Source organism: Canis lupus, chromosome 18 (assembly GCF_011100685.1).
Source record: "Canis lupus familiaris isolate Mischka breed German Shepherd chromosome 18, alternate assembly UU_Cfam_GSD_1.0, whole genome shotgun sequence".
NCBI classification, from domain to species: domain Eukaryota; kingdom Metazoa; phylum Chordata; class Mammalia; order Carnivora; family Canidae; genus Canis; species Canis lupus.
Genome location: NC_049239.1, coordinates 34,038,327 through 34,049,919, shown reverse-complemented (window position 1 = coordinate 34,049,919; position 11,593 = coordinate 34,038,327). Strand labels below are relative to the sequence as shown.

Sequence of the window (11,593 nt, the reverse complement as noted above, 5' to 3'; positions counted from 1 at the left end):
CCACTGGCAGTTCCCATGCGGGGGCCACAGGGGTGGCCGGGGCTCAGGGAGGATGGGAAACGCTCGCGACGGCGTCCTTAGGCCTGGCAGCGGCCTCCGTCCCCACACCCCCCTCCGTCCTCATGACGGCACCGTAAGCGCTCACCACGGAGGGTTTTGTCGTCGGCCACCTTGTTTGGCAGAAGAGAAAACCAGGGCCCAGCGAGGGGCGGCTCCAGGCTCAGGGGGTGGGTGAGGCGAGGGGGCGGGAAGCCACCCCCCAGCCCCCCAGCCCGAGGCCGGAGCCCAAGGAGCCCGGAATTAGCTCCGAGCAGCCTCGGGCAGGAGTGACGGGCCAAGGTCGCTGTTAACAAGTGTTTATTGTTAATAAAACCATGGTACATTTACAGTAAGTGACAACGTATAGTTACAGTATCGTACAATATTACAGCAATAAAATACCGCCTATCCTTTGTACATCCACCTCAAGCAGCTAGTCTCAAAAATATTTTCCAAGGTTGCAAGCCCCGGGGGCTTTTCAAGGTAACCAAAGTGACACCTCCTGACGGGCCCAGGGCTCTGCTCTTGGGGAATAAATAGTTTCTAAGGTGCAGCCAGACGGCCCGGAGAGCTACGCCCAGAGCAAGCTGTCTGTGCTGCTCCCCCGGTGTCTGGTCCATAAATACGACAAGCGGCCCGCCTGACGCTGCGTCTCCACCTCGGCAAGCCTGGAGCCAGCAGCAGGCCTGCGGCAGCAGGAGAGAGTCCACAGCAGGTCCTTTCCTCCCACCGCCCCCCTTTATGCCCCCACGACCTGCAGTCCCAATGAGGGGCGCCCCCCTCTCTAGTCCAAGGGAAAGGACTTTCCCTTGAGGGACCCAGCCAGGGGCACACCGAGGGCGCTGCTTCCTGAGCCCACAGAGGCAGCCTAGCTCTAGGCTTGGGGTTTCAGAATGGGCCCCCAAGGCAGCAGCAACGAAAGCTGAGGCCACCAGACTCGCCCACTGTACCCTGTGTGCCCCCAAGCCTCCCCGGGCTTAGCCTGGATGTCTGAGGGCATCAGCTGGGGACCTGCCTTCTCGCACTAATGGAGCGGGTGCGTGGGTCCCCCAAGGAGGGGCTCTGGGGCCTGGATGCCAAAGGAAATAGGGCCCTCTGTGACCCTCTGGGTAGGATCTTCGGGGCCCCTGGAGGCTCACATCACACGTGGGAAGGCACAGCCTTGAGGAAATTCAGGGATCCTGGCAGCCTTTCTGGCGGGACCTTGAGGGAACAATACCAGCTTCTGCAAGAAGTGGCCCGGGGTCCAGCGTGTAGGTTCCCTACATTCATCAGGTCGCCTGTACCCCCAGGGCCCCAGCTGAGATGGCCTGAGCTTAGGGAGGCCTGGGGATTGGGGGTGGCCAGAGCCTGGAAGGCATGGTCAGAAGCTTTTTCAAGCAGGGGTGCATCAGGATCAGCCGTAGACATCCAGGGGAAGAAGTGGCACACGAGGGTGAGTATGCGGTGGCCCTCAAGGTGCAAACTATGGGGGGTGGGGGCGGGGGAAGGGCCACCCTTTGGCCTTGTCTGCTGATCACTAGTGAAGTAAAGAGCTCTGGGGGCAGAGGGGTTGAAGGTGGGGCTGCCCGGTGAGGGGAGGGCTCAGAGCCCATCTACCTGCCCAAGGACAGACATCAGAGAGGGCAACGGAGTCCCAGGAGCCTGGCTCCAGGGAGGCCTACAGCCAGGGCCCCCACCCATCCCGGGGGCCCCCGACCCATCCGCGGGGGCTCGGGCTACGGACTTATCAGATGCTCCCAGCCTTTCACCCCCCGGCCCAGAGGGGGCTGGGCGTGCCGGGCTGCCGTGTGCCCCCTCAGACCCGGGACGTGATGTAGACGGAGTGCACACGCTCGGCCAGGGTGCTCTGCAGGTCCTGCAGCGGGTCCAGGCCCTGCACCTTGCTGTTGCGGCCGTAGATGAGCTGCCGGAAGGAGTCCTGCTCCAGCAGTGCCTTCATGTGCTTGAGGAAGAAGCCTTCACAGAACAGGGCCAGTTCGGGGGCGTTGTGGATCTGCAGGGGCCAGGGGTGGGTGAGAGCACCGCAGCCTCGTCCTTTCCCCCCCCCTCCCCCCCCCCCCCGGATCTGGATTCCTCCAGACGGGACGACTGTTCACCAGGAACATCACCGTTCTCGGCTCCGTCACCTTCCCTGCCTCCCCCCACCGCTGCCCTAACGGAAGGGCAGGCACCCCGGGGTGGGGGGGGGCTCCCTGACCACTGCCGGGGACCACCTGGGGACCTGGAGCCCGTTCACCGGGGTGCTCAGTAACTGGCTCCACAACTACCGGGTGCGGCTCCGGGCCAGGTCCCCACTACGGGCTCCTACAGCGCAAGTTCTACTTTGGGGGAGACCAGAAGCCAGAGAACCACTAAGGGGAGGGCAGCCAGCGGCATGTGCTGGGAGGAGGGCAGGTGAGCCCCCTCACGTGGGGCTGTGAGGAGCTCGGAAAGGTGCTTTCCTGGAGGGAGGGGATGGCTGTCACGCCGTGGGGAGCCACGTGGGGGTGGCCAGGTGAAGGGCGACGTGGGAGGGGCCCCAGGGGCCCTCGGGGGGACAGTCAGCCCGGAGCAGAGGAAGCCTCCGGGAGGGAGGCTGCAGGTGCAGGAGGCCGTGGCCTTGACACTCTTCAAAGAGCCTGGAGCCCGCCCAGGGCAGGAGCCAAGGAGGGGAGGCCGGCGCCTGGGTCAGCCAGATGAGGGGTGGCGGCAGGGTGGGCACGGGGGGGTGGTGGGCACGGGGGACGTGGGCAGAGCCGACTGCCGCTGGGGCAGGTGGGAACACAGCTCCTAAGTTCTGAGTGAGCACCTGAGCCGAGGGCTGTGCTGTTTGCCGAGGGGGAAGCCTGGGGAGGGCAGGCTGGGGGCGGGGACCATCCCCCTGGAGCAGCTCCGCCCTTCAGCCCAGGCCCCCCGCCTGAGTGTGGCCGGATCCGAGCTGCTGCGGCCCACCAGCGCGGACTCACCTTGGCGTACTTGTACGTGCTCACGGCGCTCTCCACGCTGAGGGTCTGGGAGCACAGGATCTCGCAGTGCCTCTGCAGGGCGTCCAGCTGGAACAGGCTGGCAGCCGACAGCAGCTGGTGGGGCAAACGTGGCCTTGGTGGGGGCAGCCAGGCCTCGGGGAACGAAGCTGCCCGGTGTGGCGGGCCCTGCCCACCTCAGCAGGTCAAGTGTGACGACTGCCTTCTGTTCTGGGCCACCTAGGTACTTCCCGGGACGCCTTGGAAGGCAGGGGACGGTGGCGACACTGGATGGGACTCCTGACCTCAGAGGGCCTTCAACTGCGGGCTGCGGTCTCCTGGACCTTCAACGGGCGCCTGACCGGCAGGGGGCCCGTTCTCTACGTGGTGAGGAGGTACGTGAGGGGCTGGGCGGCCTTTGAACCTCCGGGGCCTGTGACCCCACTGGGGAGCCCTTCCTCCTCACCCCACCCCCACCCCTGCCCCCGCCCAGGACGCAGGTGGGCACACAGGTCCCCGGCCTGGCCTCTCCGAGAGGCCCTTCCTGTCACAGAAGAGGAAGGGCCAGCAGGGACCCAGGAGGTCCCGGAAGAGGCCGCCCCCCTCCTCGGCTCTCCAAATGCCACGTCCCAGAGCGTGGCGCTGAGAGCCAGCAGCTGGGGACGGGGCGCACGGGCTCCGGCCCTCACCTCCAGGACGTCGGCAGCTGGGATGTCCATGGCTTCCGTCCCTCCGTAGTACAGGTACTGCATCATCATCTGCGGCGGGAGGAGGCCCGTGTGAACGAGCGGACCCCTGCGCCCGCGTCCTCACGGGGCTCCAGCAGAGGGCCACGCTCTCCGCCCGTGTGTGGGCGCTCCAGAGGCGACTGTGCAGCACCTCTAGCAGTCAGCCCCCGGAGAGTCTCCCTCCGGATCCCGGCCCGTAGGACAAGCTTCCTTCCCTGGGGCGGCTTCACTCGGATCCTCAGGACAGCCCCGTGCGCCCAGAAGGGAAGGCACTGAGGGAAACTGAGGCCTGGGAGCGGGTCACTCGGGTCCCTTGGTTCCCACACCAGACCCCAAGGCAGCACACTGCGCGGGTCTCTTACCTAATCTAGTTAAGGGCCTGGGGGGGAGGGGGCTGCCCGCCAGAAGCTGTTTCCACCCCTCCCGTCTGTGCTGAGCCTCCAGTGTGAGGCGAGAGCCAGACCCCTCTCCCCCTGGACTCGTTCCCAGGGACGACAGGCACAGAGCTGGGCCGGGAGGTGCTCCAGAGGCCACCCCGCCGCCTGGCCAGACCCGCCTGGGGCTTCTGGGAGCAGAGGCCCGGGACAGCACATGAGGCGGCCCAGGAGGGCAAGTGAGGAGCCGTGCTGAGGTCTAAGTCACAAGCTCTGCCGTCACGCTGGAGTCCAGGAGGTTCCCCGCTGGAAAAAGAAAAATGCCTGGCGCTGGTTGGCTCAGGAAAGAGCCCCAGCGAGGAGCTGGCAAGTGTGTAAGTAAACACGGCTCCAGCCGGCACAGTGGGGCTCTGTTAGGAGTGGGCCCCCCAGGCTGGAGGCGGCACCACGGGGTCTAGGGAAAGGAGCCCCCCCTCCCGGGACGGGCGTGGGGAGCCGGCCTGGCCAGTCTGTCCGGGTTCACGGTCAGTGTCCGAGACATCTGTCCCTCCCCCGAGAGGCAGGGCTCCCGCTGGCCCTCTGCAGCCCCAGGCCTGGGTTCTGCTGTCCCCTCGCTGGGCACGGGATGGCCGTTCAGGACAGCCCCACAGGCCAGGCCGGGGCTGGGAGCTGAGCGGGTCGGGGGTTGGGGGGGCTGGCAGGATCTCCCAGGACGGGCTGCTACAGGATGGCCTCGGGGCAGCCCCTCAGCAACAGGGGACCCGGGGTGGGGGTGGGTTTGACACAGTGCAGCTGGCTGTGGCCTGTGGGTCCCCCCTAGATCACCTGAATGCATATCAGGTGGTGGAGATCAGACCAGAAGGGCTCCCTGGGAACGTTCCTTAGGGAGCTGGGCGGCTGGCAGGCAGGGGAGCTCAGTGCCCCCCGGCAGGCCGCCTGTGGCTCTGGAAGGCGGCTCGGGGAGAGGCCTGGGCAGGAGGGGCAGCACGGCTCGCTCCTGCATGGACTACGGCCTGGAACCCGAACGCGGGAAGGCCACGGACACCGCACAGACAGGCCTGGGGTCAGAGGCCGCTGAGACGGGCAGGCTGGTCCCCAAAGGCCGGGGTTCTGTTGGCAGGGACCCTGGCAGCGTCTAGACCTGGCTAATGCGACGGCCACCGGCCACACGTAGCTCTTAAACGTCTGAAATAAGGGCTGATCAGAATGGAGATGTGCCGTGACGATGCATACCGGGTTTCAAAAGCTTAGCATGAAAAAAGAAAGTAAACTAGCTCATTAATTTTTATATTGACTACATGGAATATTTGGACTAAAAAGAACTAATACCATATCATTAGAATTAACTTCAGCCATCTTTTTTTTTTTTTTATGTGGCCACTACAAAACGTTAAATTCCATATGTGGCTTGCGTTCTCTCGGATGGCACAGCTCCGATATCCTTGGGCCTGTTTCCTCCTCTAGAAAACAAATACAATGACCTGCTGCCTGCCCTCCCTCCGCGTCTGTCTGTCTGTCTGTCTCCCACCCGGTGCTGTGAACCCAGGGAGATACTCAGGGGCTGCTCTGAAACCTTGTCTTTGCGAGGAAGCTCCGGCCTGGGATCGACAGCTTCAGGCCGACCCCTCCGAGGAGCCTGGGGGAGCAGAGTCAACATCGAGGCCCCCCCGGAAACAGCGCTCTCCCATGATGGCCCACGGGTGCCGTGGATGTTAGACCTGAAGTCCCTGCTGACCCTCCCAAAGGCGCTGAGAGGCGCTCGGGTGCAGGTACCCCCCACCCCCACCCCGTGAGCAGGTGCAGCTGCTGGGCAGCTCTGTGGTGGTGGCCACCCAGGTCCCCACGCAGGCCCTGGCCACCCAGGTCCCCGCTCCTGCACTGCCCTCCTGGGCCTGATCGTGACCCCACCTCCTGTGCCAACTCACCGGACATTGGGCCCCTAAGCCAAACAAGTTTCTAGAGCTGCCCCCTTCCCAGTGGGTTCGGATCAAGGGATAGAAAAGAGGGAAACAGAGATACCTCGACTCTGCTGCCCGTGCCAGGCCCTGCCCACCCCCCCACCCCGGCAGTCCCCGGGTCTCCTCTCACATGTCCCCCCCACCCGCCTGCTCACCGTCCCCACAACTGGATTTCTCAACCTCTTGCCTGGCCCCCGGCTGCAGCTATGGCCCCTGTGGGCCCTTCCTCACCCTCCCCATGAGCTTTTTCAGTGCGAACTTGACCATTCCACACAGCCTAGCTTTCAGTCCTGGCTCGATCACTTCCCAGATGTGTGACCTTTGGCAACTTACTCAACTTCTCTGTGCCCCGGATTCCTCATCCCCCACGAGGGACGGTGACCCCTGCCCCTCCCAGGACTGTGCTGTGCCAGGAAGCTCAACTGACGGACACAGACGAGGCGCCTAAGCGTGAGTGGTGATGACCTTTCTGCGAGCTGCTGCTGTAGGTTAAAGGCCAAACCCTTCCTGCGAAGGCTTCTCCTGAAGCAGTGACCCAACTAGACCGGAAGGCGTTTCTTAAACATGCCGTGGTCCCTGCTGCTGGGGTTTTGGGTGCAGCGTGCCCTGCCCAGAGCTCCCGCTGGCTGCCCCAGGCCGACAGCCTCCATGGCTTTGGGTTAGATCCAATTTCCTGCGCTCCCAGCCGCTCCCCACAAATCTCACTCTCTCTTAGTCCTGTCTCCCAGGGCACAGGGCCCTGTCCCCTTTACTGCTGTCCCCAGTGTCCAGAGATGACGAAATGACAAATCAGTGGGTGAAGACAGCTTGGGCGGGGAACTAGGCCATTTTAGACGGGGGCTCCTGTGCTTCTGTGAGGCGGGTCTGTCCCACCAGGCCACAAAGCTGTCCTGTGCAGGGCCAGGCCATGGACCCACGTCCCGGCTGCCCCCGGCCTCAGTCCCAGCCCCTGGGGGTCATCCCTGCAGCCCAGGGCCCAGGGACACAGGCTGGCGACTCCTGGTCACCACTTCCCAGGAAGGAGCTCCCAGCCAGTCCCCTCCCTGCAGACGCTCTGGCACAGCTGGTGGCCAGCCTGTGCGCTTCCCGTCACGCAGCCGCTGATCTCCGGAAGACTTGACCTTGGTCTTCCACAAGCCGACCAGGCTCGACTGGCCTGCCTGGCTGGAGTCCCCACTTCGGAGGAGTGGTGCGGCCCACACCATGCTCCTGAGTGCAAGCACGCCACCCACCTGGGGGCTCGCTGCGGGAGGCCAGGGGTCTGGTCTGCTCTGCGGGGAGCCCACCCCGAGGAACGAGGGTGCATACACACGTGGGTGGCGTGAGCCGGGCCTTACATGTCTGTCCGTCCATCTGCCTAGGCCCCTTGTCTAGTCAGAGCTCAGGACTCACGAGAGGCTCTGAACTACAAGCCCGTCCCAGAAAGACCACCTTGGCCTGAGAAAGACCCGGACGCTCTAACCTGATCACTGATTCGGCAAACGCAGAAGGCAGCGGGGACGGAATGCAAGATTACGGCCAACTCCCAGCTGCCTCGCAGCCCAGGTGCACAAAGCCGGGGGCCCTGGGGGAGCCCCCCACTCCCCGGAGGCCCACACACCTGAAAAATGTGGTACTTCATGTCACTGATCTCAATGGTTTTGCTGCCATTGCCGTCTTGCTCTGATTTATTGGTCATCAGCGTCTTGAACCTAGAGCAAAGGGGGTGAAACGAGGCGGGTCTTGAGCACGACTTCCCCTTCATCACTGGGCAGCAACGGCGCCATCCATCACCTGACCGGTCACCGGGAGACGGCGCATTTTTAAAATTACTGCAGTGCTCCCAAAATAATTCTCAGCAAATGGCAGCTTACATCATCCGGGGCTGACAGCTGGGCCGGGCCCCGATCTGTCCCCATGGCCCCCCGCGAGTGACTGTGACACCGTTGGCCAGAAAAGTGACTCTTCATTCCAGAATCGTTTCTAATAACTGGAACCAGTAGCTCAGCCGGGAAGAACACGGCCTCCGAGCTCCTCTGGGTCGCCCTCCTACCGTCCCTCTGTGCACCTGCCCTCGGCCCGTGGGGGGACACGTGAGCCAGGCCCGTGGCGCAGAGGCTCGTCTCCCGAACACCGTCGCCCGGCGTCTAGATGAAGCCGCCCCACCGTCCGGGCCGGGGCTCGTTCCCAGGGGCAGCCTACCTGTTGGAAGCCGTCACCAGCAGGACTTTGTGTGCATAAAACAGCTTCCCTTCCACCAAGAAGGTCACATCGGACATCTCCTTGTTGTTCAGAAAGTGAGGATCTGTGCCCAAAGGGAGAGGCGGATGTGACCGAGGGCCCCCTGGGGGCTGCGTAAGCATCCCAAGAGGTCAGGGGGCACGATGGGGTTAGGACGGAGACTGAGGCCAGGGCCTCGGCGGGCTGGGAGCAGAGTGGAGAGGGTGGGGTGGGCAGGCCTCACCGAGCCTGGCGGGCAGAGTCTTCCGGATCTCTGGGATGCTGGGGACTGGGCTGCTGCCGTAGCAGTGCGTGAAGATGGCGGCCAGCTGCTGGGTGACGGCATCGTTCTGCGGGGGGCAGACACGGCCGTGAGCCTGCCTGGCCCCACCACCACCTCCTGCCCTGCAAATCCCAGGCCCTGTGCAGGGCGGGAGGGTCTGCACGCGCCCTGGGGCTCGGCGCTCACGGTGGGAGGCCCGGCATCACTCACTTTGCTGCTCTTGAGGATGTCAAACATGAGCTGCAGGCCCTCGGTCACCAGCTCCTCGTTGTATTCCTCCTCCTTGATGGAGCCGAAGTCCCGCAGGAGGCTCTGCACCACGGAGTACCGCGACTGGGAGAAGGAGGTCCTCAGAGACTCGATCCACACGTGCAGCTTCCAGGGGACGCCTGGGGCGGGTGGGGGGGGGCACCTCAGCTCCGCCGGCCCCGTGCAGACCCCCGGTCCGCACCACCGAGACCCCGAGTCGGTGGGCCCCTGGTATCTGCAGGGCGGGGGTGTCCCCCCCGTCCCCCCCCATGACCTGGCAGGCCCTGCCGGGAGGTCAGAAGGACTTCAGGGGCCCATCAGGTAAGGCCGAGGACTGGCTGCGGCCTGGGGCCACCCCAGCCCCACTGTTTGTGGGGCCCCGGAACTCCCTCGTGGGAAGACCTGCTGATTATGAGGGCTGGTGGCTGCGCTTGGACGCCTAGAGAACACGCAGGACAGCCAGGCCCACGCCCGTCTAGAGGCCGCCCGACCTCCCTCCGAGCGCTTTGCCAGCACGCAGGTCACGGGCACCCAGTGGCGTATAATTACTGTGCACCAGCTCCCCGGAGTGTGTCAGCGGGGCCATAAAATAACTTAAAACTACTTTGTGGAGGTCATGGCAAAAACTAGTAATTTTCCTGGTAATTAGAGAGAAGCTTCTTACCCCCCAGCCTCACTGTGGCATTCCCCAGGGACACAATGACGTGGGTGCCATTAGCATCCTCAGTTTACTGACTGGATGGGAGCGAGCTGCCCGTTGGGCAGTGAGGAGCCCTGAGCCTGGTGGGCGGCATGGCCTCCCCTGGCCCCTGTGGCAGTAGCCCTGCCGCCGCTGCGCACGCGTGTTCACGGAGCGCCCACGGGCCTTGTGGGACCTCACGTTCTTAGAGGATCATCAGCGCCAGTGAACGTGGAGCTGCCGGGACCCCACCCAGGCCTCCGTGAGCGGCCTCCCGCGAGGAAGGAGCCCCGCAGACTTGCAGGCACAAGGGGCAGAACTTTGGCCAAGGGACAGAACGGCAAGTTGGCCAGCAATGTTGGCTCGGTGCTGCACATGCGCCGGGGGCCACGCAGCCCAGGCTGTGAGGGGCCGCGGCGCGCCGACCGCGGAGGATGAAGGGCCAGGGCGATGCCCCGCAGACGCAGCCCCGTCAGGGACTGTCCAAGGCTCGGGGCGTGGCCTGCCCCGTGCCCAGCTGCCCCAGCCTGTCTGCCCCGGCGGTGTGGGCCCCGCCCCCTCCAGTCAGCTAAAGAGCAGCAGAGTGCGAGTGCATGTGCGCGTGCATGTGCGCACGCCCGCGGGGCCTCACCCAGCGCCCTCAGCTCCATGGTGATGTCCACGTAGCCGTGCTCGGCGCTGTAGTACATGGCCTCCTGCAGGGCCTTCGTGCGGGTCCGGCTCAGCCGCACGGGCCCGTCGCTGCCGCTGCCCTGGCTGGACGTGTCACTCTCCTCCACGCCCTCGGCCAGGATCTCCTCCAGGGACAGCACGTCCGCCTTGGCCTGCTGGGGCTGCGTCAGGAGCTTCCTCAGGACATTCCTGCAGGCCAAGGCACGAGGGAGGGTGGGGCGGAGGTCCTCACTGTGACGCAGCCCGTCTGAGGAGCCCTCCAGAACCCTGTGGCCTAGATGGGCTGCTGCGCGGCACCCGTGGGCACAAGGGATGCAGGCTTCCCCTCCCAGGCAGGCTGGGCCGGCGCTCCCAGCAGCCTCCATCTGCAGCCACCTGAGTGAGGCAGGGGAGGGTACAAGGGACCCTCGGGTACAAGGGACCGAGGGTCACCCCACCCCCTGCCACCATCCCAGTACAGTACAGTACGACTAAGTCATGGGCTCTGGGGCCAAGCAGGCCCTGCCATCCTGGCTGTGTGGCCTCAGAGGGGTTGCTCTGCCTCTCTGTGCCCTGACTGCCCTGTCATCTGCAAGCGGGGTGTCCGCATCACCGTCTCCCAGTGTTAACGCAAGGCCAATGTGACATAGCAGGTGGAGAGCCTGACACACGGCAGTCCCCGAGGTGGCAGCCAGCTGTACTGCAGGAAGGGTCTGAAACCCGGGACGTGCTCATACTCCTGTTCCCGGCCTGACCAAGAATGAACTGAAGTCCAGGTTCATTCTGACCCTGTGACAGGCTGCGGACACCGCCACTCACGGCCGGCGAATGCATCCTGCTCCAGGTGGCACCAGGCAAACCCCGGCTCATTCCGTCACACCCGGGGCCTGAGGTGACTGCGCGTAGGCAGGTCCACAGGTCACCTGGGGCTGAGCCTCCCCCCCAGCCCCGCCCAGCCCACTCCCCAGTCCATGGTGGAGGTCACGTTGTGCCTGCAGAGACCCCTCGAGACCCCCGGGGGCAGCCTGCCGTCGCCCTGCTCCCCATGAGCTCACAGAGCATCTGCTCTGCCGGGCGCTGGGATGTGAGGTGAGCCGCCCCACTCCTGGTCCCCAGGTCCTGTGGTCCAGAGACAGAATGGGGAGCATGTGCGTGGACAGAGCGTTACTGCACAGGGTGAAGAGGCTGCGGTGGGGGCAGGACGGGGTGCTGGCTGCGTGGGGGAGGGGGCCCAGCGGCAAGGCCGCGCAGTACGGTACTGGGGGCAGGGGGACAGGTGGCCAAGTGGGGCCAGCGCGGGCAGGTGGGGAGCAGAGCCACCGAGGGAGGGCCTCATGGCCGGGCACGCGCTGGGTCTGAGAACGGTGCTGGACAATAGGGAACAGTTGTCCCGCCCGCCCTGCCCTCTGGCCCCTTTTCTGGCTCCTCTGTCTCATTCTGCCCCCCCCCCCCCCGCCCCGGAGGGCTCTGCTCGCAGCCCGCTGCCCG

General features: G+C 64.9%; 1 protein-coding gene and 1 long non-coding RNA gene across 3 annotated transcripts in view; one reads left to right on the top strand and one right to left on the bottom strand.

Annotated features, from left to right (window-relative positions):
* Nucleotides 1–340: 340 nt before the first annotated feature.
* ABTB2 (ankyrin repeat and BTB domain containing 2) overlaps nt 341–11,593 on the bottom strand; it is a 166,956-nt gene continuing 155,703 nt past the window's right edge. Inside the window, exons 10-17 of one of the 2 annotated variants that reach the window (XM_038563048.1) lie at nt 10,086–10,315; nt 8,737–8,915; nt 8,488–8,593; nt 8,226–8,328; nt 7,645–7,735; nt 3,674–3,742; nt 2,988–3,101; nt 341–2,035 (exon numbers count right to left, since the gene is read on the bottom strand). In XM_038563048.1, coding sequence (XP_038418976.1) covers nt 1,838–2,035; nt 2,988–3,101; nt 3,674–3,742; nt 7,645–7,735; nt 8,226–8,328; nt 8,488–8,593; nt 8,737–8,915; nt 10,086–10,315 — 1,090 coding nt within the window. In that variant the 3' untranslated portion in view covers nt 341–1,837. The remainder of the gene's footprint in view (nt 2,036–2,987; nt 3,102–3,673; nt 3,743–7,644; nt 7,736–8,225; nt 8,329–8,487; nt 8,594–8,736; nt 8,916–10,085; nt 10,316–11,593) is intronic. The other variant, XM_038563049.1, reaches the window with a different exon arrangement.
* Nucleotides 4,171–11,327, top strand: LOC111090945. Its single transcript, XR_005373389.1, has 4 exons — nt 4,171–4,460; nt 5,678–5,855; nt 6,355–6,494; nt 7,406–11,327. It is a non-coding gene; the product is annotated as an uncharacterized LOC111090945 (long non-coding RNA).